Source organism: Medicago sativa, chromosome 6, assembly GCF_051527215.1.
Source record: "Medicago sativa cultivar Bolivia chromosome 6, Bolivia_mono, whole genome shotgun sequence".
Lineage (NCBI taxonomy): Eukaryota > Viridiplantae > Streptophyta > Magnoliopsida > Fabales > Fabaceae > Medicago > Medicago sativa.
In genome coordinates, this window is record NC_140754.1 from 86,432,080 (window position 1) to 86,458,431 (window position 26,352).

General features: G+C 39.3%; 1 protein-coding gene across 1 annotated transcript; it reads left to right on the top strand.

Annotated features, from left to right (window-relative positions):
• On the top strand, window positions 1–25,613 carry LOC146917751 (uncharacterized). The gene is made up of 7 exons (XM_085721924.1): window positions 1–62; window positions 20,195–20,498; window positions 22,887–23,411; window positions 23,746–23,923; window positions 24,137–24,585; window positions 24,895–25,068; window positions 25,608–25,613. Exons 1-7 carry the CDS (start codon window positions 1–3, stop codon window positions 25,611–25,613), a joined length of 1,698 nt encoding a protein of 565 aa, XP_085578050.1.
• The last annotated feature ends 739 nt before the right edge of the window (window positions 25,614–26,352 follow it).

The window sequence follows — 26,352 nt, forward strand, 5'->3', positions numbered from 1 at the left end:
ATGGCTGGAAGGAATGATGCTGCTCTTGCTGCTGCATTGCAAGCAATGGCTCAAGTTGTGGGGTAACAACAACAACAGGCTGGTGGTAATGATGGAGTAAGGATGCTGGAGACCTTTCTGAGGAATCATCCACCTACCTTCAAGGGAAGGTATGAACCTGATGGAACTCAGACGTGGCTTGTTATACCCTAATTTTGGACCTAAAAATACTAATCAATTCTTTTTTCTTGCATTTCAAGTCATTTGATATGTCTCTGATCAATTGCATCTTTCTCTGCATTTTATTTCAATGTTATTTGCAAAATTCACATAAAAGGGTATTTTAGTCATTTCCTGCATTCAACTCATTTTTATCCTTGAAAATTGTTTGAGTCTTTTAAATTGGTTTGTATAAGTCCTTGTTTCAACCTCATGTCAAAATTCATTTCAAAAAATGTCAGTTGAGTCATTTTCCAGTCAGTTTAGCCCCTAGGGGCATTTTAGTCATTTCCTATGTCAAAATCTCCTTCAATCTTTAAAAATTTGTTTGAGTCCTTTCAAATAGTTTGAATAAGTCTTCATTTCAATTCTATGTCAAAATCCCTTTTAAAATTGCATTTGAAGTCATTTTTGAGTCAGTTTTGCCCCTAGGGGCATTTTGGTCTTTTCATGTGTCAAAACCCTGTTTAAATTCTAAAAATTGTCTCTGAGTATTTTAATTCGCTTGTATAAGCTCTTGCTTTAATCCCTTGTTAAAAAATCATTTTAAAATTGCATCTGAGTCATTTTTAGTCGTTTTAAGCCTCCAGGGGCATTTTGGTCATTTCACATAAAATTGCTGATTCGTTTTAATCTGCTTTGTTGTTTTTAATCGTCTCGCTTTACGTTGATTTTCAATTTACTTTTTCAATTCAATTTTAGTTTTAATTTTCATTTTAGTCTGCGCACTTTTGTTATTTACGTTTTAATCCCTTTTTAGTTTGTTAGAGTCCAAGTGCCACGTGTCCAAATGTTATTGGTCCACAAAAGTTTGTTACAAGTCAAGTGCCACATGTCTCTATCCTATTGGTCCAAGGCTAATGACTTAGTCTATAAATTGGTCAAAGGGTCAATTAATCATTTTCACCAATCATTTTTACAAAATTCCACAAAAAAAAAAGTCAAAAATTTTCTTTTCTTTTTCCCTCTTCTCTCTTCAATCACGTGGCCATTTTATTCCTCCACCATAACCAATTTTCTAACCAACTTCCACCACCATAACAACCACCCTAACAACCTCATTCCACCACCCTAACCACCTCTCCTAACCGACTTAAACCTCCATCATCTACCAAAACCTCCATCTTCCACCACCAAAACCACCACAATCTCCAATAACCTTCATCATCTAGCATCAACAACATCAAAATCTGCATTCAATCATCACTTTCATCCTACCTCAATCATCATCATCATCATCAATCAACAACATCAACAAACGGAACCAAAGCTTCAAGGTTCGAACCAAACCGCGAATCAAGCAACGAACTCCTTGAGACTTTAACAACCGAATCATAGAGGACTAGGAGGAAGAAGGAGGACTGGCCATAGCTGCAAATTCGTGAGGCTCAAGTAGGAGGCATCGAGTGTTGAAGCTTCTTGAAGCATTTTTCTCCGATTTCAAGCAGGTAATATCCTTCTTCCTTTAATTTTCATCGTGAATGTGCATTATAATGCGTTCTGTTCCTTTTTGAAAACGGTTAAAGGTGAGAAATAGTTTGGATCCGTTTTGTAAGTTGTAGATCTAGATCGTTGTGCTTGTTTTTTGAAAGTGTTGACTGGATATTTGAAAAGAGGAGGAAAAATGATTGTGGAAAATGGTGTTTGTTTCAAAAAACGGCGAAGTTTGAACTCCGACACGGTGGCGCCGCCGGCCGACCACCGCGTCGGAAAATTCATACTCAACGGAGAAGATGAAGCTCATGCTTCATGTTTCAGAAAAGCAATTTCGCAGGGAGAGAGGGAGCTGTACGTTGCATTTTGCAACAAGAATTCTCATATGAGTTCTTTTTAAGCAAACCACACCATTATATATGTATATTTGATCCATGATCCATGCTTACCCCATGTACCTAAAGCCCAAACGTTTTTTCCCTCTTTGCCCAGTTTTGCTATATACACCCCCCCCCCCCTTTCCTGCGTGTGTGTGTTATATTTTGCTAATTGCACCCCTGCATGTTCGAAAAGTCCTTTAAAAATTCCTAAAAAATTCCTATAATTTTCTTTGTACTTTTTGATCAATTTTGACATATTACATGTCAAGATTGATCAAGAAATACTGGAGAATTTTTTTTACTTTGGTTTATTGTTTTTTTTCTTTAATTTTTGTTGAAAATCTTGATAAAAAACTTGTAAAAACCTTGCGACTTCTTTTACATTTGTTTTGAATACTCGAGGCCTGTTTCTTGGGACCTTTTTCATGTTGAAAATTGATGGGAAGATATATGTGAAATTGTGTGTGTTTGTGTTGTCTTTTTTTTGTCATATTTTGTGAAACTTTTTGCATGTTCTAGTTCCAATATCTTGGCTCATGATAAGTAGTACTTGATGGGTGATCTTAGGGTGTTATTTGTTGCATAATATGTAGTGTTTGGTGCTGTTTTGAATGGGTGATAATTGGTTGCTTAGTTAGCAAGTTATTTGTCATTTTAACATGTGAATTGGTGCAAAAATGTACCTAGTTTCATATCATGATTCCTTGGCTTATAATTTTCTTGTAACTCTCACATTAGGGCTGACCCCAAAACTCTTTGAAAAATGTTACAATGTGAGGGTTATGAGTCTTTTGTTTGCTTGGAATTTTGGTATCTTGTTAGATGTATTTTGTCATCTTTCCTTGCCATTTTATCATGTTATCATGCCTTATTTCTTTGTCAATCTTTTCTACTATCACATGCCTATTATTACTAACCATTTGTTCATTTGTTGCATACACCATAAGCATTCCATGTCTCATCCCTTTCTCCACTTTAATTTCTTGCACTTTAAGTTTCAATTTCATGCAATTGGATTTGTACCAAAATTAGAATGTAATAACTAGGAGTTCTTGTAATATTTTACTTTTATGCCACTTTTAATTTCTTGGCAAAGAGGCCATAGAATGTATCTAGGGTATGATGTAAAGGACAATGGACTCTAATGATGTACACCGACACAAGCACCGACACATGCACACACACCACTTTAGCTATATAGTTAGAATATGCATGTTTAGATGTATGTTTAGGATTGTATGTTTAGATGAATGTTTAGGCTCTATACTTAGAAAAATCATTTTCCCAAAAAAAAAAACTTGAACAAACTTCACTCAAACATTTTTCATAATAAACCTTGGGGTCAAAACCCCATTGAATTTTCCTTTTATTTTCTTAATCAAAATCTCAATGAAAAATAATCAAACTTTGACTTCTTTTGCAAAATGACTAATCCAACCTCACAATTTCCCAATCTCATGCCCTTTAGGCCTCTTTCTATTCTTCAAAGCTCCATTTTCAAACTTAAAATCAACCAACAAAAACAAAAACATTTTTGGAAGAGAACTACGGTGGATTTGATCCCTTAAACGGGTACGTAGGCAAGGAACAAAATTCCTTCAATTCAACTAAAATAAAAATCCAAAAACATTCTTCTCCCTCCAATTCTTCACTTAGAAACTCTTAGGTTTAAATAAACACTTTCAAAATAGCATTTAAAAATAAAGCGCGCGCGTAGAAATTAAAGACGGTTCCTATAGGATACTATAGTCGTTATGGGTGCCTAACACCTTCCCGTAGCGAAAACAACTCCCGGACCTCGATTCTCAAGGGTTTTGCTTACTTTTTCCCTTCCCAAGAAAAAATAAGATATCACCGGTTTAAAAGGTTCAAACGTAATCAATGTTTGACACCCGAAAACCAAGATAAAACAGCTGGCGACTTCACTGGGGAGATTCGAGAGTTACGCCTAGTCTTTATTTCCACGCTTGCGCTTGTATTTTTACTTGTTTCTTTTACTTGCTTTCCCATGTGAATAAATGTTTAATTTCTTGCAAACGTGTGGGGTGAGAATATCAAAAGTCCTGCACCCGGGCTGAGTGAACTTAGGATTTAGGAGGGATATAATCGACAATCCATTCCGGGGGTTGCCTCGTGTTTTGGATTATGCGATCAATCCCACATAGCTGAGGCATTTTGGGGGTGATGTTGTCGGCGCGTGTTGTCGCGTTTAGGCACTTTACTTCTAATTGTTCTATGACGCTATGAACCGTAGATAACCAAACCCATCCATGGCCATTTTCTAGGACGTAGTGCGGAGGCTAAACCGAGTGTTGTCTCGAGTTTTAGTCGTCACGCGATACTACACTCAAGTTAGACCTTCCGCGGATAATCATGGAGCGAGTGTTGTCTCGTGACACCGTGATATGCGTCGGAGAGGTTGCAACTTGGGAACCTTTTTAGAACCCGGTTACTATTATCCTAAAGCCCTAGATTCACCGGACGCCGTGTCCTCCCATGACTCCTCGACTTTGAACTTCACCCACTATGTTTTCTCCGAACTTGAACATAATCATGCATTCATGCATGCATGCATTCATGCATAAACTTTTTCCATGCATTGTTATCGAAGGGCTTAGACAAGTTGAATTTGTAAACATTGTAGGAATGAAGAGGACTAATTCCTACAAGTTCAAGGAAGTGGATTTGGCTAGTTTGAGAGATTTGGCACTCAAGATTGAGGATCCGACTGGTTTCCGACGTCGCTACGGGGCTTTACTTCCTATTCTCCATACTAATGTGGATGAGAAGCTTGTGCACACTCTAGTGCAATTCTATGATCCGAAGTATCGGTGCTTTACTTTCCCCGACTTTCAGTTGGTGCCTACTCTAGAGGCTTATTCTTCCTTGATGGGTTTATCTATTGCTAAGGGGATACCTTTCTCAGGACCTGAAAATCCTCTTACTCCATTGGTTATTGCTAAGGATCTCTATCTCAAGACCACCGATGTCTCCAAGAATCTTGTCACTAAGGCTCGTATCCGAGGGTTTACTTCAGAGTATCTTCTTGGGAAAGCTCACCTCAATACCACTTGTCAGGACACTCTCGAGGCTATTCTTGCACTTCTCATCTATGGGCTTATTCTCTTTCCGAATCTTGATGGCTTCGTGGACATGAATGCTATTATGATCTTCCACTCCAAGAATCCGGTTCCTACTTTGCTAGCTGACACGTACCATGTTATTCATGATCGTTCCGGCAAGGGTCGTGGCTACATCCTTTGTTGTGTGCCTCTCCTCTATAGGTGGTTTATTTCGCACCTTCCGGAGTCTTTCCATGACAATCCGGAGAATTGGTCTATTTCACAGAGGATTATGGCTCTCACTCCTAATGAAGTGGTTTGGCTCACTCCCGCTTCTAGGGTTAAGGAAATTATCTTTGGTGGTGGAAAGTTTCTTAATGTACCTCTCCTTGGTACTCGGGGTGGAATCAACTATAACCCGGAGCTTGCTTTGCGACAATTTGGTTTCCCAATGAAAGATAAACCCATAAATCTTGCTACAGCTCCCTACTTCTTTCACTACTCCAATGCTCCCACGGGAATTAGAGAGGATTTCATGGAAGCTTGGACTAAGCTTCGGAAGAAAGAAGTGAAGCATATGGGTGTAAGGTCCGGTATTGCTCATGAGGCCTATACACAGTGGGTGATAAACCAAGCTGAGGAGATTGGTATGCCTTACCCCTCTATGAGATATGTGTCTGCATCTGTTCCTACCATGCCTTTGCCTCTACTCCCACCTACCCAGGAGATGTATCAGGAGCATCTAGCTATGGAGAGTCGGGAGAAGCATCAGTGGAGAGCTAGATACTATGAGGCTGAGAACTTGATCATGACTTTGGATGGAAAGGATGAGCGGAAGACTCATGAGGTCTTGACACTGAAGAAAGAGTTAGCTAAGGCTAAGAGGGAGATTGAAGAGAAAGATAGGTTGCTTATGAGAGACTCCAAGAGGGCTAGGGGTGCCCGTGACTTCTATGCACGATACTGCAGCTATGAGTCTGAGTCTGAGGATGATGCTTCCACTTCCTACGCTTGAGGATCTCCATTTCCTGTTGTTATTTCCATTTTGTATTGATTTACATTTCCAAGTCTATCCCTTGGCTTAGCATTTCAAAGGGAATCGTCTTGTAAAAACTATATGTTGGTTATTTGTTTCCCGTTCATGTTAATCGTTGTTTAGTAATGTTTACAAGTGTTTAATTTGTCTAAAAACCCTTCGATAACACGTAAAAAGAATCTTTTTGCATATGCATTTACACATTTCATGCATCATATGCATTCATTGGTCACAAAAAGCTTCTCTCGTGCTTACTGCCTCCTGGTTTTGTCCGCCGCAGTCTGAAAAGTGGCTCGTGCTCGCAAAGTGTATCAACCAGATAGAATTCACCAAACAAGATTTCACAAGAGAAGGGTTATGGCTAACTTTGAAGAAGAAAACGCTCGGCTCCGTGCCGAATTGGCTGCTATGAAAGAAGACTTGGCTAAGGCTCATGACACTATGTCTGCTTTGCTGGCTGCACAAGAACAACCAGCCACATCTGTCCCAGTTTCTACTGAAGCAATTCCGTCTATCCCACTATCTACTGTGGCTACTGATGCTCGTTTTGTTATGCCCAATGGGCGTCCTTATGGTCTCTCAGCTTACTATTCTCCTAATACTGCTGCTGGTGTCTCTGGTTTCGCTGGTCAAGGACAGATTCCTGTATCTACTGCTATGCCTCAGGTGACTACTGTTGTTACCGACCCTGTTGTACACACTGTGCAACAGGTAATTGATGTCGATACTCCGCGTGGACAAGATCCCGCAATGGAAGCTATGAGAAGACAGTTGATGGAGTTGGCTGGAGAACTCCGTGAGGTCAAGGCTAGCCGAGGAAACAATGGTGCTCCTGCTAAAGCTCATGATCTATGCTTGGTGTCCCGATTTGAGGTTCCTAAGAAATTCAAAGAGTCAGAATTTGACATATACAATGGAACTTCTTGTCCGCACAACCATGTTATCCGGTACGTCCGAAAGATGGCTAACTACGCAGATAATGATGCACTAATGATCCATTGCTTCCAGAGTAGCTTGACAGATGATGCAGCAGATTGGTACACTAGTTTGAGTAAGGACAACATCCATACCTTTGAGGATCTGGCTGCTGCTTTTGAGAGTCAATATGAATTCAATACCCGTCTGAGACCAAATAGGGACTCTCTTAAAGCCCTGTCTCAGAAATCAGATGAAACCTTCCGAGAGTATGCTCAAAGATGGAGAGGGGCAGCTGCCCGTGTTTCTCCTCGACTTGATGAGGAAGAATTAACACAGACATTCCTGAAGACTCTGAAGAAGGAATATAAGGAGAGAATGATAGTCTCTGCCCCAAACAATTTCTCTGATATGGTTACAATGGGAACTCGTCTAGAGGAGGCCGTCCGAGATGGTATTATTGTCCTTGAGAAAGGCGAATCTTCAACCAGTGCACCAAAGAAGTATGGTAATGGTCATCATAAGAAGAAAGAATCTGATGTGGGGATGGTGTCTGGTAACCCATCTGCAGCTGCCACACAATTACCTATGCCTTATCATTACATGCAGTACTCTCAGCATCCTTTCTTCCCACCATTCTACCAGCAATATCCTCTGCCACCGGGCCAACCACCAGTGCCTGTCAATGCCATCGCTCAGCAAGTGCAACAACAGCCTCCTGCTCAACAACAACAGCAGCAGCAACAGGGTCCCCGACCCAAACCCTCCTTTCCACCAATACCAATGCGGTATGGTGAGTTGCTCCCAACTTTACTGGCCAAAGGACACTGTGTCACTAGACCAGGCAGGCCTCCGCCTAATCCATTGCCTCCCAGGTTCCGACAGGATCTAACATGTGAATTTCATCAGGGTGCTCAAGGCCATGATGTTGAGGGTTGCCTTGCTCTGAAGTATATTGTGAAAGACCTAATAGAAAAGGGACGGTTGACTTTTGAGAATAATGCTCCTCATGTCCTCGGCAATCCACTTCCAAACCATGCTGCTGTCAATATGATTGAGGCTTTTGAAAGGATTCCCGCTCCTCAAGAGGATCCCATGTTGGATGTCCACAATGTCGTTACTCCCTTGGTGCCATTACATGTCAAACTTTGCCAGGCTTCTTTGTTCAAACATGATCATGATTCTTGTTCAGAATGTCTGCAAAATCCCATGGGCTGTTGTGTGGTGCAAGGTGATATCCAGAGCCTGATGGATGACAAACACTTGATTGCCAGTGATGTATGTGTGATTGTGCCAGTGTTCCATGACTCCCCTGTTGAAAGTGTATCTCAGATGAGAAATGTTGAGCCTTTGGTGATCAGGTTACCTGGTCCGGTATCTTATACCTCTACCAAAGCAGTTCCTTATAAGTACAGTGCAACCATGATCGAGAATGGAGTGGAAGTACCTCTGGTATCCCCAGCTGCAGTTGACAATGTTGCCAGTGAAATTACAACTCTGAGAAGCGGAAAAATCCGTCCACCCTTGTTTCAAAAGAAGGTGGTGACACCCATTGCCACAATAACACCACCAGTTGCTCCTCCTGTTGACAAAAACACTGGCCCAGCAGGCCAATCTATTGAAGAGTCCAATCTGGATGAAATCCTGAGGCTTATCAAGAAAAGTGACTATAAGATTGTTGACCAACTGCTACAAACCCCATCAAAGATATCCATCCTGTCTCTGCTCATGAGCTCAGAGGCTCATAGGAAAGTGTTAATGAAGATACTTGAGCAAGCTTACGTTGATCACGAAGTCTCTGTGGAGCAATTCAATGGAATAGTGGGTAATATCACTGCTTGCAACAGTTTGGGATTCGGTGATGATGAACTCCCCGCAGCAGGGAAACATCACGACTTGGCTCTACATATCTCGGTGCACTGTGGATCTGATATGATATCCAACGTGTTGGTGGACACTGGATCATCGTTGAATGTAATGCCTGAGTCCACACTAAGGCAATTAAGTCATCACGGAATTTCCCTGAGGGGTAGTAGCTATCTGGTTAAAGCTTTTGATGGATCCCGCAAGGATGTTCTCGGAGAGGTAGACTTGCCAATTACCATTGGTCCAGAGACGTTCCAAATCACTTTCCAAGTTATGGACATCAACGCTTCTTACAGTTGTCTCCTCGGAAGGCCGTGGATCCACGACGCTGGAGCGGTAACTTCTACATTGCATCAGAAGCTCAAGTTCATGAGGAATGGTAAGATTGTCACTGTGCATGGTGAAGAGGCATTTCTAGTTAGCCAAGTATCATCCTTCTCTTGTGTTGAAGCAGGGTCCGCTGAAGGGACATCGTTTCAAGGCTTGACTGTCGAGGGCGCAGAGCCCCGGAGGGCTGGTACTAGCATGGCTTCACTGAAAGACGCCCAGAAGGCTGTTCAAGCAGGGCAAGCTGCTGGCTGGGGCAAAGTGATTCAGATTCTGGAAAACAAGCGTAAAGAGGGCCTTGGATTCTCTCCAACATCTGCTGTTTCAAAGGGAACCTTCTACAGTGCTGGGTTCATCAATGCTATTGCTGAAGATGCTGCTGAAAGAAGCCATGTGCCTACATTTGTTATACCAGGAGGCACCGTGAGAAATTGGGAAGCCATTGATGTTCCCTTAGTCATGCATGCTTCCATGTAATGTGTTTTGTTGCTCATGTTTTTTGTTTTCAAAATAACAATCCTTTCGCTCTGCCCAAGGCGAAAGTGATATCATTGTAAGGGCATGTTTGTTTCGGCATTGCCGTTATCAATAAAAGTTGTCGTTTTTCTCACGACTCTTTGTTTTTTTTTACTTTTTAGTGCCTTTTTCTTGGAAATAATGGTAATGCCAGAAAAAACCAAAACATCTGTATTTTTCTTATTAATTTCAAAAATCTGCATGAAAAACTTTTTCTAAAATCATCCCAATCATATTATGCAGATTGAACCATAATAAACCCGTTGAACACAGTGACCCTATGGTTCATCCAAATTTTGAATTCCCTGTATATGAAGCTGAAGATGAGGATGATGATGAAGAGATACCATATGAGATCACTCGACTGCTTGAGCAAGAAAGAAGAGCCATTCAACCTCACCAGGAAGAGATTGAGCTTATCAACCTGGGTACTGAAGAAAACAAGCGAGAGATCAAGATTGGTGCTGCACTTGAGCCAGAAGTGAAAAGGAAGATTACTCAGCTTCTCCACGACTATCCAGATGTCTTTGCATGGTCTTATGAAGATATGCCGGGTCTAGATCCCCAGATTGTGGAACATCGGATACCGACAAGACCTGAATGTCCTCCTGTCAAACAGAAATTGAGAAGGTCTCGTCCAGACATGGCTCTTAAGATCAAGGCTGAAGTACAAAAGCAAATTGATGCAGGTTTCCTCATGACAGCTGAATACCCTGAGTGGATTGCCAACATCGTACCAGTACCAAAGAAAGATGGGAAAGTTCGAATGTGTGTTGATTACAGAGATCTGAACAAAGCCAGTCCAAAAGATAACTTCCCATTGCCTCATATTGATGTGCTTGTTGACAGTACTGCTCAATCCAAAGTGTTCTCCTTTATGGATGGTTTCTCTGGTTATAATCAAATACGAATGTCTCCTGAAGATAGAGAAAAGACGTCCTTCATCACTCCATGGGGAACGTTCTGTTATAAAGTAATGCCGTTTGGCTTGATAAATGTTGGTGCTACCTATCAAAGAGGCATGACAACTCTGTTTCATGATATGATTCACAAAGAAATTGAAGTATATGTTGATGATATGATTGTAAAGTCAAATGATGAAGAGCAACATGTTGTGTATTTGAAAAAGATGTTTGAAAGATTGAGAAAGTACAAGCTGCGATTGAATCCTAATAAATGCACATTTGGTGTAAGATCTGGAAAGTTGCTAGGCTTCATTGTCAGCCAGAGAGGCATTGAAGTTGATCCTGACAAAGTCCGAGCCATCAGAGAGATGCCGGCCCCTCAAACTGAGAAGCAAGTCAGAGGTTTCCTCGGGCGTCTGAACTATATTTCAAGATTTATATCTCACATGACTACTACCTGTGGACCAATTTTCAAATTGCTCAGAAAGAATCAGCCTGTTGTATGGAATGATGAATGTCAGAAAGCTTTTGATAGCATTAAAGAATACCTGTTGGAACCACCTATCCTTGTCCCGCCAGTGGAAGGAAGGCCTTTGATTATGTATCTGTCAGTGTTAGACGATTCAGTGGGCTGTGTTCTCGGTCAACAAGATGAGACTGGTAAGAAAGAGCATGCTATCTACTATCTGAGCAAGAAGTTCACCGACTGTGAGACTCGGTACACAATGCTTGAAAAAACTTGTTGTGCTTTAGCTTGGGCTGCCAAACGCCTGCGTCATTATATGGTGAATCATACCACTTGGTTGATATCCCGAATGGATCCAATCAAGTACATCTTTGAAAAGCCTGCTGTTACTGGAAAGATTGCGCGTTGGCAAATGTTGTTGTCTGAATATGATATTGTGTACAAAGCTCAGAAAGCAATCAAAGGAAGTGTCCTTGCTGAGCATCTTGCTTGTCAACCTCTTGATGATTACCAGCCAATTAAATTTGATTTCCCTGATGAAGAAGTTATGTATCTGAAGGCAAAAGACTGTGAAGAGCCACTGATCAATGAAGGGCCAGATCCCAATAGCAAATGGGGATTGGTGTTTGATGGAGCTGTTAATGTTTATGGTAAAGGAATTGGGGCCATCATCGTAACTCCGCAGGGGCACCACATTCCTTTCACCGCTCGAATAACTTTTGAATGCACGAACAACATAGCTGAGTATGAAGCATGCATCTTGGGCATTGAAGAAGCCCTTGATCTGAGAATTAAGCACCTTGACATCTATGGAGATTCTGCACTTGTTATTAACCAGATAAAAGGTGAATGGGAGACTCATCATGAGAAGCTGATCCCATACCGTGACTATGCAAGACGTCTGTTGACATACTTTACCAAGGTTGAGATGCACCATATCCCTCGGGATGAAAACCAGATGGCTGATGCTCTCGCTACTTTGTCTTCCATGTTTCGTGTCAATCACTGGAATGACGTGCCCGTAATCAAAGTGCAGCGTCTTGATAGACCCGCTCATGTGTTTACCATTGAAAATATGCCAGATCAAGCTGATGGAGATGTGAATGGTAAAAAGCCTTGGTACTACAACATCAAGCAATTCTTGCAGAATCGTGAATATCCACCTGGTGCTTCCAACAGGGATAAAAAGACTTTGAGACGATGGGCTAGCAGATTCCTTCTGGACGGAGAAATCCTATACAAGAGGAACTATGACATGGTCTTGTTGAGATGTGTTGATAAACAAGAAGCTGAGAAATTGATGCATGATGTACATGATGGTACCTTTGGGACCCATGCTTCGGGTCACGCCATGTCAAGAAAACTGTTAAGAGCCGGCTATTACTGGATAACTATGGAACGTGACTGCAACAGACATGCCAAAAGATGCCACAAATGTCAAGTTTATGCTGACAAGATTCATGTGCCTCCACATGCTCTCAATGTTATCTCTTCCCCATGGCCTTTCTCTATGTGGGGCATTGACATGATCGGAAGAATTGAACCAAAGGCTTCCAATGGACATCGTTTCATCCTAGTGGCAATTGACTATTTCACCAAGTGGGTTGAAGCTGCTTCTTATGCCAATGTGACCAAACAAGTGGTTGTCAAGTTTATCAAGAATAATATCATCTGTCGATACGGTGTTCCCAACAAGATCATCACGGACAATGGTTCCAATCTGAACAATAGTATGATGCAAGCTTTATGTGAAGAATTCAAAATTGAACATCACAACTCTTCTCCTTATAGACCTCAGATGAATGGTGCAGTTGAGGCCGCTAACAAGAACATCAAGAAGATTGTGCAGAAGATGGTCACTACTTACAAAGACTGGCATGAAATGCTACCGTTTGCCTTGCATGGTTACCGTACTACAGTGCGCAGTTCAACCGGGGCAACCCCTTTCTCTTTGGTATATGGTATGGAAGCAGTTCTTCCTCTGGAAGTGGAGATTCCGTCTCTTCGGGTGATCATGGAAGCAAAGTTAACTGAGGCTGAATGGTGTCAAAGTCGGTATGATCAATTGAATTTGATTGAAGAGAAACGTATGGATGCTATGACTCATGGACAGTTGTATCAAGTGCGAATGAAGAATGCCTTTGACAAAAAAGTCCGACCTCGAGAATTCAAGGAAGGCGAACTTGTATTGAAAAGAAGGATAAGCCAGCAACCCGACCCAAGGGGCAAGTGGACACCTAACTATGAAGGTCCTTATGTTGTCAAGAAGGCTTTCTCTGGTGGTGCTTTGATTCTTACACACATGGATGGTGTTGAGCTCCCGAATCCTGTTAATGCCGATATAGTCAAGAAATACTTTGTCTAGAAAGAAAAGAACAGCGTGGTAGGTCGAAAACCCGAAAGGGCGGCCTAGGCAAAAATGCGCTTCCCGGTGGATCGAAAACCCGAAAGGGCGATCCAGGCAAAAGTTAGGGACACAAAAAATGAATATGAAAAAGCTCGCTGAGATTGTACGCAACTCAGGCAAGAATGAGCGCCTCGATGAGCCGAAAACCCGAAAGGGCGGTTCATGCAAAAATGAGGTTGATAAAAGACAAGTAACTATATCTGGCAAATCACCATTACCCCTTGGGGCATCTGCAACTGTCAATGATCGTCTTCATCAGAGGCTTCTGTACTTGTGAATTCAAAATTTCTATGAAATGTAGTGGTCATTGTGTTCAATGTATCACCAACCAATAAAATTACCATTTTCCAAGCTTTGTAAATCCGTGAAGTCATGCCTTTGGCTGATTTTCACTCTCCTACATCAATTTGAGCCTTTCTATTGTTTGAAACTCTATTTTCTTTCTACTTTCAATGCTTTATACAGAATATTTTCTTTCTATTTGATAATGTCAATGTCTGAAACAAACATCTTTGAAAATTGAAAAATCTTTTCCTGTCTATTTTTGAAAGCAAACCTGAGCAACAGGGTACATTTCAATGAAACATGCATGAATGAATGAATGTCAATGTCTATTTCAATACATGTTACAAGCAGGTTACTCCCCAGGATGATCTGTGGTCAATGGCAAGAATGAAAAAACAGAATGAAAATGAAAATGAAAAAATGAAAAAATACAAATGAAAAGCTCGCTAAGTTGAAAACCCGAAAGGGCGGCTTAGGCAAAAATGAGCACCCCGCTGATTGACAACCTATGAAGGCAATTCAGGCAAAAATGGGGCAATGAAAAGAATCTTACTCCCCGGTGAATCGAAAACCCGAAAGGGCGGTTCAGGCAAAAATGGGGTTTGAAAATGAAAAATGGAAAATGAAATATATAAAAGCATTGACCACAGATGCGAACATCCCATGTTTACCCAGCACTGACACGCCTAGCAACGGCGACCTATATCCAAGAACCTTCCAAGGGTCCCTCCTTTACAAGTTTTATTGCCCTCAGCCATGGTTTTGATACGTCTCTCAAACGACGGTCTCTCCAAAGAGGTTTTCCCCTGTGAATATGTCGCAGCACGAGCCACTACGTGCCCAATCTTCCAATGTCTTGTCTGCCTTTGTGAAACTTCTCTGACAAATGGCCAACCAATCATGCATTTCAAGCATTCATACATGCATAATCATGCATTTTATGTGCTCATACATCCAATAATCTCGCTATACCATACATACATGTTGCATATCCAATGTCAATGTCAATGTCAAATGTCAATGTTAATGTCAAATGCCAATGTCAATGTCAATGTTAATGTCAAATGCCAATGTCAATGTCAATGTCAATGTTAATGTCAAATGCCAATGCCAATGTCAATGTCAATGTCAATGTCAATGTTAATGTCAAATGTCAATGTCAATGTCAATGTCAATGTTAATGTCAAATGCCAATGTCAATGTCAATGTCAATGTTAATGTCAAATGCCAATGTCAATGTCAATGTCAATGTTAATGTCAAATGCCAATGTCAATGTCAATGTCAATGTTAATGTCAAATGCCAATGTCAATGTCAATGTCAATGTCAATGTTAATGTCAAATGCCAATGTCAATGTCAATGTCAATGTCAATGTCAATGTTAATGTCAAATGCCAATGTCAATGTCAATGTCAATGTCAATGTTAATGTCAAATGCCAATGTCAATGTCAATGTCAATATCCAATGTCGATGTCAATGTCAATGTCAATGCCAATCCAATGTCAATGTCAATGTCAATTTCAATATCCAATGCCAATGTCAATGTCAATGTCAATGTCAATGCCAATGTCAATGTCAATGTCAATTTCAATTTCCAAGCCAATGTCAATGTCAATGTCAAATTCAACTTTCAATTCAATTCAAATCAATGTCAATGTACTTTTGGGCCAACAAAAATGGTCATGTCTATTTTCAAATCAAGTCAATGACAATTTACCCCCAATTGGTATCTTGTTAAACCAGACTTTCAATTTGTATCTTGTTACTGGTCAAGTGCAAGGTTCAATCCAAAAAGAACCACTTGTACCTGCTTATATGTCTATGTTTCCGGTCAAACGGCAAGTTCGATCCAAAGAACAGTTTGCACCAACTTACATGTTGTGATATTGATCAAGCGGCAAGTTCGATCCAAAGAACAGCTTGTATCTACCTTTTGTCTATATTTCCGGTCAAGTGGCAAGTTCGATCCAAAGAACAGCTTGTACCTATCTTTTGTTTGTATTCTCTCGGTCAAGTGGCAAGTTCGATCCAAAGAACAGCTTGTACCCGTTTCTTGTTTGTATTTCCTCGGTCAAGTGGCAAGTTCGATCCAAAGAACAGCTTGTACCCGTTTCTTGTTTGTATTTCCTCGGTCAAGTGGCAAGTTCGATCCAAAGAACAGCTTGTACCCGTCTCTTGTTTGTATCTCTCGGTCAAGTGGCAAGTTCGATCCAAAGAACAGCTTGTACCCGTCTCTTGTTTGTATCTCTCGGTCAAGTGGCAAGTTTGATCCAAAGAACAGCTTGTACCTGTCTATTTTTTGCCCGTTCTTTCTACCTTGATGTCTATGAATCCCTTGGTGGTGTGACACAGCCCGTACATTCCGGTTCGATTGTCTTGCATTCATAAATGAAATGTTGCATGGCATTCGTGTTTGTTTGAAAATCTGAAAGCGTATTTTTATGTCCAAAAGCAGTGCAAATGTTAATATTTAAGTATCTTCGTCCCGTCAATTCTAAGACTTCGTCTCTTGACTCCCCGGACAAAGAAACTTAAATAGGGGCAGCTGTTATACCCTAATTTTGGACCTAAAAATACTAATCAATTCTTTTTTCTTGCATTTCAAGTCATTTGATATGTCTCTGATCAATTGCATCTTTCTCTGCATTTTATTTCAATGTTATTTGCAAAATTCACATAAAAGGGTATTTTAGTCATTTCCTGCATTCAACTCATTTTTATCCTTGAAAATTGTTTGAGTCTTTTAAATTGGTTTGTATAAGTCCTTGTTTCAACCTCATGTCAAAATTCATTTCAAAAAATGTCAGTTGAGTCATTTTCCAGTCAGTTTAGCCCCTAGGGGCATTTTAGTCATTTCCTATGTCAAAATCTCCTTCAATCTTTAAAAATTTGTTTGAGTCCTTTCAAATAGTTTGAATAAGTCTTCATTTCAATTCTATGTCAAAATCCCTTTTAAAATTGCATTTGAAGTCATTTTTGAGTCAGTTTTGCCCCTAGGGGCATTTTGGTCTTTTCATGTGTCAAAACCCTGTTTAAATTCTAAAAATTGTCTCTGAGTATTTTAATTCGCTTGTATAAGCTCTTGCTTTAATCCCTTGTTAAAAAATCATTTTAAAATTGCATCTGAGTCATTTTTAGTCGTTTTAAGCCTCCAGGGGCATTTTGGTCATTTCACATAAAATTGCTGATTCGTTTTAATCTGATTTGTTGTTTTTAATCGTCTCGCTTTACGTTGATTTTCAATTTACTTTTTCAATTCAATTTTAGTTTTAATTTTCATTTTAGTCTGCGCACTTTTGTTATTTACGTTTTAATCCCTTTTTAGTTTGTTAGAGTCCAAGTGCCACGTGTCCAAATGTTATTGGTCCACAAAAGTTTGTTACAAGTCAAGTGCCACATGTCTCTATCCTATTGGTCCAAGGCTAATGACTTAGTCTATAAATTGGTCAAAGGGTCAATTAATCATTTTCACCAATCATTTTTACAAAATTCCACAAAAAAAAAAGTCAAAAATTTTCTTTTCTTTTTCCCTCTTCTCTCTTCAATCACGTGGCCATTTTATTCCTCCACCATAACCAATTTTCTAACCAACTTCCACCACCATAACAACCACCCTAACTACCTCATTCCACCACCCTAACCACCTCTCCTAACCGACTTAAACCTCCATCATCTACCAAAACCTCCATCTTCCACCACCAAAACCACCACAATCTCCAATAACCTTCATCATCTAGCATCAACAACATCAAAATCTGCATTCAATCATCACTTTCATCCTACCTCAATCATCATCATCATCATCAATCAACAACATCAACAAACGGAACCAAAGCTTCAAGGTTCGAACCAAACCGCGAATCAAGCAACGAACTCCTTGAGACTTTAACAACCGAATCATAGAGGACTAGGAGGAAGAAGGAGGACTGGCCATAGCTGCAAATTCGTGAGGCTCAAGTAGGAGGCATCGAGTGTTGAAGCTTCTTGAAGCATTTTTCTCCGATTTCAAGCAGGTAATATCCTTCTTCCTTTAATTTTCATCGTGAATGTGCATTATAATGCGTTCTGTTCCTTTTTGAAAACGGTTAAAGGTGAGAAATAGTTTGGATCCGTTTTGTAAGTTGTAGATCTAGATCGTTGTGCTTGTTTTTTGAAAGTGTTGACTGGATATTTGAAAAGAGGAGGAAAAATGATTGTGGAAAATGGTGTTTGTTTCAAAAAACGGCGAAGTTTGAACTCCGACACGGTGGCGCCGCCGGCCGACCACCGCGTCGGAAAATTCATACTCAACGGAGAAGATGAAGCTCATGCTTCATGTTTCAGAAAAGCAATTTCGCAGGGAGAGAGGGAGCTGTACGTTGCATTTTGCAACAAGAATTCTCATATGAGTTCTTTTTAAGCAAACCACACCATTATATATGTATATTTGATCCATGACCCATGCTTACCCCATGTACCTAAAGCCCAAACGTTTTTTCCCTCTTTGCCCAGTTTTGCTATATACACCCCCCCTTTCCTGCGTGTGTGTGTTATATTTTGCTAATTGCACCCCTGCATGTTCAAAAAGTCCTTTAAAAATTCCTAAAAAATTCCTATAATTTTCTTTGTACTTTTTGATCAATTTTGACATATTACATGTCAAGATTGATCAAGAAATACTGGAGAATTTTTTTTACTTTGGTTTATTGTTTTTTTTCTTTAATTTTTGTTGAAAATCTTGATAAAAAACTTGTAAAAACCTTGCGACTTCTTTTACATTTGTTTTGAATAATCGAGGCCTGTTTCTTGGGACCTTTTTCATGTTGAAAATTGATGGGAAGATATATGTGAAATTGTGTGTGTTTGTGTTGTCTTTTTTTTGTCATATTTTGTGAAACTTTTTGCATGTTCTAGTTCCAATATCTTGGCTCATGATAAGTAGTACTTGATGGGTGATCTTAGGGTGTTATTTGTTGCATAATATGTAGTGTTTGGTGCTGTTTTGAATGGGTGATAATTGGTTGCTTAGTTAGCAAGTTATTTGTCATTTTAACATGTGAATTGGTGCAAAAATGTACCTAGTTTCATATCATGATTCCTTGGCTTATAATTTTCTTGTAACTCTCACATTAGGGCTGACCCCAAAACTCTTTGAAAAATGTTACAATGTGAGGGTTATGAGTCTTTTGTTTGCTTGGAATTTTGGTATCTTGTTAGATGTATTTTGTCATCTTTCCTTGCCATTTTATCATGTTATCATGCCTTATTTCTTTGTCAATCTTTTCTACTATCACATGCCTATTATTACTAACCATTTGTTCATTTGTTGCATACACCATAAGCATTCCATGTCTCATCCCTTTCTCCACTTTAATTTCTTGCACTTTAAGTTTCAATTTCATGCAATTGGATTTGTACCAAAATTAGAATGTAATAACTAGGAGTTCTTGTAATATTTTACTTTTATGCCACTTTTAATTTCTTGGCAAAGAGGCCATAGAATGTATCTAGGGTATGATGTAAAGGACAATGGACTCTAATGATGTACACCGACACAAGCACCGACACATGCACACACACCACTTTAGCTATATAGTTAGAATATGCATGTTTAGATGTATGTTTAGGATTGTATGTTTAGATGAATGTTTAGGCTCTATACTTAGAAAAATCATTTTCCCAAAAAAAAAAAACTTGAACAAACTTCACTCAAACATTTTTCATAATAAACCTTGGGGTCAAAACCCCATTGAATTTTCCTTTTATTTTCTTAATCAAAATCTCAATGAAAAATAATCAAACTTTGACTTCTTTTGCAAAATGACTAATCCAACCTCACAATTTCCCAATCTCATGCCCTTGAGGCCTCTTTCTATTCTTCAAAGCTCCATTTTCAAACTTAAAATCAACCAACAAAAACAAAAACATTTTTGGAAGAGAACTACGGTGGATTTGATCCCTTAAACGGGTACGTAGGCAAGGAACAAAATTCCTTCAATTCAACTAAAATAAAAATCCAAAAACATTCTTCTCCCTCCAATTCTTCACTTAGAAACTCTTAGGTTTAAATAAACACTTTCAAAATAGCATTTAAAAATAAAGCGCGCGCGTAGAAATTAAAGACGGTTCCTATAGGATACTATAGTCGTTATGGGTGCCTAACACCTTCCTGTAGCGAAAACAACTCCCGAACCTCGATTCTCAAGGGTTTTGCTTACTTTTTCCCTTCCCAAGAAAAAATAAGATATCACCGGTTTAAAAGGTTCAAACGTAATCAATGTTTGACACCCGAAAACCAAGATAAAACATGGCTCAAGGAGGTTGAGAGGATTTTCAGAGTCATGCAATGTACGGACATTCAGATGGCGCGTTTTGGTACTCACATGCTGGCATAAGAAGCTGATGACTGGTGGGAGAGTGTTCGACCTGTGTTAGAGGATGGAGGTGCTGCTATTACTTGGGCTGTGTTTAGGAGAGAATTCCTGAACCGATACTTTCCGGAAGATGTTCGCGGGAAGAAGGAAATTGAGTTTTTAGAGCTGAAGCAGGGTGATATGTCTGTGACTGAGTATGCTGCCAAGTTCGTAGAGCTAGCTAAATTCTATCCACACTACACTGCTGAGAATGCTGAGTTTTCTAAATGCATCAAGTTTGAGAATGGTCTGCTTCCCGAGATCAAGAAGGCTATTGGTTATCAGAGGATCCGTAATTTTTCTGTATTGGTGAGTAGTTGTAGGATCTATGAAGATGATTCAAAGGCTCACTATAAGATTATGAATGAGAGGAGGAGCTAGTTAAAGGGTGAATGATGAGAGAAGGCCTAAGAAGAATGAGACTCCTGCTGAGATTGTTTGCTTCAAATGTGGAGAAAAAGGCCACAAGAGTAATGCTTGTGGTGAGAATGAAGTGAAGAGGTGTTTCCGTTGTGGCGTCAAAGAGCATACAATTTCAGAATGCAAGCATGACGACATTATTTGTTTTAATTGCGGTGGAAAGGGACATGTTATTGCTCAGTGTACAGAACCAAAGAAGGCCCTGGCTAGGGGTAAGGTGTAACACCCCGTTTTCCCAACTTAAAAATTTCATAAAAATTATCAGAGTCCATCATCATAAACGGAACATCACATTCATCGATACATCATTTCCAACAATCATAGTAATAGAAAAATACCATTTATTAAAGCAACCTGTCTTATAAAATTCAATGATCAAATGCAACGGAATTTAGTTTACATCATCTCATAAAATCCTTGGCACTAAAAAGGCCACAACTTAACATCTTAAAATAGTCTTCATAAAATACTTCAACATTATTAAAAAGAAATACGTAACAAGGAAAACAATGCATCAAACAATCCCCATCCCGTTACGTATAAGAGCATCCTAGAAGACACGACCGGAGATCACTCACAACTGCACTATTCTTCGCTACCTGCAAGTTACTCATACGAAGAGCAACATTTTCAAGAAGAAGGGGTGAGATACATAATCAAAAATAATAAGCATGTAATTCATCAATATATAACATTAACTAATATCATCCATTAAGGTCAGAACGGCAACAACATCATCAAGGGCAGCAACAACATCTTAAGCAATCATCATTTATTTCATGTTATGACAACTCTACAATGCAATGACAACTCCTCATCTTAACAACAACATCTTAGACAACTTCAATATGCATGTGGTACCACCAGGGCATTAAGCCCCCATCTCTAAGGTCATAATGGACCTGTCGGACATTAAGCCCCCATCTCTAAGGTCATAAATGGATCTGTCGGGCATTAACCCCCATCTCTGACTATGCAACGACACAACTCTAATGCAACAACATACTTTCGTACAACAACTTGAATGGCATAACATCATATTATTATGTATCATACAATACTCACATAATGTATTCCAACATATCAACAACAATAACAACATATACATTAATCAATTACATTCATATCGAAGTCCAAAACATTCTTCAAAAGAAAATCAAGTTTGATCAATAAGACATAAGTCAAATACTTATAAAACACCTCAACTAAATCCCTAATACTTAAGTTTGAAGTTGGGAAACCAACCATAAGTTTTTGGACTAACTTGGGATCAGTTACGCTAAGTTTTCTTAAAGTTTTCTGAAGACCTACTTGGACTATTTTCATCATAACTCAAAATCTACATATAATTTTCTAGTCACTCCAAAGCCATTAGAAAGCTAACTCAATTATATACAACTTTCATGTTTACACCGAAAGCTAATTCAAAACAGAAACGGATGAAAAATGTGAATATTTCCTAGATTGGCCTGACAGAAAATCGGTGGCCGATTTTGACAAATCGGGGGCCGATTTTTCCAGTACTAAAACTGGAAATTTAGATCAGAAATTGGTGGCTGATTTTGACAATTCGGTGGCCGATTTTGGGCTTCTCAGCAGTTCAAAAATCAGTTTAACAATGTGTTTTTCGCTTAAGAATCACTCTTAAAACCCAATTTTCAATTACCCAAACCCCAAATTTGATAGGGAACATTGCCTATGATCATTCTAAGACCTGAACATCAATTCAACATAGCAATTCATGGGAAATTCATGCACTTTCAACAATTAAATTCATAATTCAAAGACTTAATTTCTCAAACAACAAAACTATGATCAACAACATAAGATTAACCCTAATCCCTAAAACTCACAACCTACAACTTCTGTCAAACCCAATTTTAGAAGAACATACTTAAGATTAGAGAATATGAATCCCACCCTTACCTTAGATTATCTTTCTGAATTCCAACGGCTGCGTTCTTCGTTCTTAGAGTTCTCTCTGACTTCTCCTCGTTTTCTCCTCTTTTCCTAATTGTACGCGTTGTTATTTTTTTTTTCTTTCTCTCTAACTGACTTTTAACCCTTCTCTAATTGCTCTTCTCCCTAAAAACTACTCTCTTCCATAATAATTAATTATTTCCAATAATAATACTCCTCCCCCACGTAATAATGATATTAATACTTATAATATCAACTATTAACATATATTCCATCAATATAAATATATAATAATAATTCATATGATATTCTAATAAAATGCAATAAATCAATTAAGTAATAATTATGAAAAAGTAGGCGTTACATAAGGTGTTTGCTTTAGCTGGCACTCAGATAGCTAGTGAGGACCGTTTGATCCGAGGTACTTGTTTCATTAATAGTATTCCTTTAATTGCTATCATAGATATTGGTGCTACACATTGTTGTATTGCTGCTGATTGTGCCTTGAGGTTGAATCTTGATGTGTCACCAATGAATGGAGAGATGGTTGTCGAAACCCCATCTAATGGTTCGGTAACTACCTCTCGAGTGTGTTTGAGTTGTCCTTTATCTATGTACGGTAGAGATTTTGCTATGGATCTAATCTGTTTGCCATTGAGAGGAATGGATGTGATTCTTGGTATGAACTGGTTGGAGTATAATTACGCTCACATAAATTGTTTCAACAAGACGGTGCGATTTTCTTCTCCAAAAGAAGAAGGAGAGACTGAATTCGTAACTACTAAGCAGTTGAAGCAGATGATTCTTGACGGAAGTCAATTGTTTTCCTTGATGGCGTCCTTGTCCATTGAGAACCAGGAAAAGATTGATAAGTTGCAAGTTGTGTGTGAGTTTCTAGAAGTTTTTCCTGATGAGATTCCGGACGTGCCACCGGAGAGAGGTCGAGTTTTCCATTGATCTTGTTCCAGGAACGAAGCCTGTGTCTATGACGCCTTATCGTATGTCAGCTTCGGAGTTAGCAGAGTTAAAGAAACAGTTAGAAGATTTGCTTGATAAGAAGTTTATAAGGCCAAGTGTGTCACCTTGGGGAGCGCCGGTGTTGCTAGTTAAGAAGAAAGACGGAAGCATGAGATTGTGCATTGACTACCGTCAGTTGAATAAGGTAACAATAAAGAATAGGTATCCCCTCCCAAGAATTGATGATTTGATGGATCAGCTAGTAGGTGCACGTGTATTTAGCAAGATTGATCTGAGGTCAGGTTATCACCAGATTAAAGTGAAAGACGAAGATATTCAGAAAACGGCCTTTAGAACACGATACGGACACTATGAATATTTTGTAATGCCTTTCGGAGTTTCTAACGCACCAGGAGTGTTTATGGAGTACATGAATCGTATCTTTCACGACTATTTGGATCGTTTTGTGGTTGTATTTATAGATGATATTTTGATATATTCAAAGTCTGAGGAAGAACATGCTGAGCATTTGAAGATTGTCTTGCAAGTATTGAAAGAAAAGAAGTTATATGCCAAGTTGTCTAAGTGTGAATTCTGGTTGAAAGAAGTAAGTTTTCTTGGTCATATTATCTCTAGTAGTGGTATTGCAGTGGATCCATCTAAAGTTGATGCAGTATCACGATGGGAGACTCCAAAGTCAGTTACCGAAGTTAGAAGCTTTTTGGGCCTAGCAGGTTACTATCGAAGGTTTATTGAGGGGTTTTCCAAGTTATCACTTCCGTTAACTCAATTGACCTGTAAGGGTAGAGCTTTTGTGTGGGATGGTCAGTGTGAAAGTAGCTTTAATGAATTGAAGCGGAAATTGACGACGGCTCCAGTTTTGATCTTGCCAAAGTCCGACAAACCTTTTGTTTTTTATTGCGATGCATCCAAGCTGGGTTTAGGTGGTGTACTTATGCAAGATGGAAAGGTAGTAGCGTATGCATCAAGGCAGTTAAAGATTCATGAACGTATTTACCCTACTCATGATCTTGAGTTGGCTGCAGTTCTTTTTGTACTTAAGATTTGGAGGCATTACATGTACGGTTCTAGATTCGAGGTGTTTAGTGATCATAAGAGTCTAAAATATTTGTTTGATCAGAAGGAGTTGAACATGAGGCAGAGAAGATGGCTTGAGTTACTAAAAGACTATGATTTTGGGTTGAATTATCATCCGGGGAAGGCTAATGTTGTTGCAGATGCTTTGAGTAGAAAGACTTTACACTTGTCGGCATTGATGGTTAAAGAGATGGAATTTCTTTAACAGTTCAGAGACTTGAGTTTGGTTTGTGAAGAGTCGTCTCAGAGTGTGAAATTGGGGATGTTGAAAATCGACAGTGAATTTCTAAATAGTATTAGTGAGGCTTAGAAATTAGATGTGAAGTTGGTAGATTTAATGGTTGCAAACGATCCTGCTGTAGACAGTGACTTTAAGGTTGATGATCAAGGTGTGTTGAGGATTCGAGGAAGAATCTGTATTCTTGGTAATGACGAGATGAAGAAGATGATCCTTGAAGAAGGCCATAGGAGTAGTTTGTGTTGGGTATTTGTATTGGCTGCATTGTTGCTAAAACAAATATCCTTGTTCTGTAAGTTGGAACCAATGTTCCAGCATGTAGTTAGGCAGCTCTGTGTGATGTTGGATACAATGTTCCAACATCCTGGCATGGTTCAATGTGCCTGGGTTCTGCCTTATCTGTACGCGCGTAGTTTATCCATTAAGGAAATAGTATTTCCTTTTACTTACTGACCAAGTAACGCGCATATCTTATTAGAATCAGCTGTGGAATATTACTAAAATAGACATATTTATTTTAGGAAATATTTGTTAAGATTTGGAATGTTTTAATATAGGTTTCGACATATTAGGACTTTCCAGATTTGTATCTGATTCTGTTTTGCAGGTTTGCTGAACCGATCTGCAACTTTACTGAAGCCTAACGAATTATTTAGCCCAAGTTGCTTCAGTATAAAAGGAAGACTTCAAGACCTAATTATTCATTCAAGCCGTCACGCTAAAAAGTTTAGATTTTTAGGGTTTGAGTCTTCATGTATTCTACTCTTGTATCGTTTGTGATGCAGGTTTAGGATCTATACTGTGTTCTTGCTAGTGTCGAGTTTAGATACTTGTTTAGGACTGGTTTTGTGAGTATTGATACTCTTGTGCATCAAACTGAAGTTGTGAAACAAGGTTTGGTTGTTTGTGTTGGAAGGTAACTTCTATTTCATTGTGGTTGAGGTCTGATAGGTCACTGGGGCAGTGATTGACCATTAGGATACTGAGATGGGATCTCAGATCTAGAAGTTCCTAGGTTGAAGTCTAGACGGGTAGGTCCTAGGTCATATAGTGTAAACGACCCAGATGTAAGCGTGTTGTGCTGAACTGGGTCAACAAACTTCCTGTGTTCTTTATTTTTTTGTACTTTATTTTTCTTGTTTTATTTCTGTTTATCGCGCGATGTTGAAACATTGATCGGAACATTGCAAACGTTTAAAACATCTGACAGAACTTTAAAAAAAAAACAAGTGCGCTAGAATTTCAGTTTGAGTATTCATCCAGGAGCTACGAAAATGTATCAGGATTTGAAGAAAATGTTTTGGTGGTCTGGTTTGAAGCGCGACGTGGCACAATTTGTGTATGCATGTTTGACTTGTCAGAAGTCGAAGGTTGAGCATCAGAAACCCGCCGGGTTGTTGACACCGCTAGATATTCCAGAGTGGAACTTGGGATAGTCATCTACCGCTGATAGAGTTCACGTACAACAACAGTTACCATTCTAGCATTGGAACGGCACCTTTTGAAGCATTGTATGGTCGGAGATGCAGA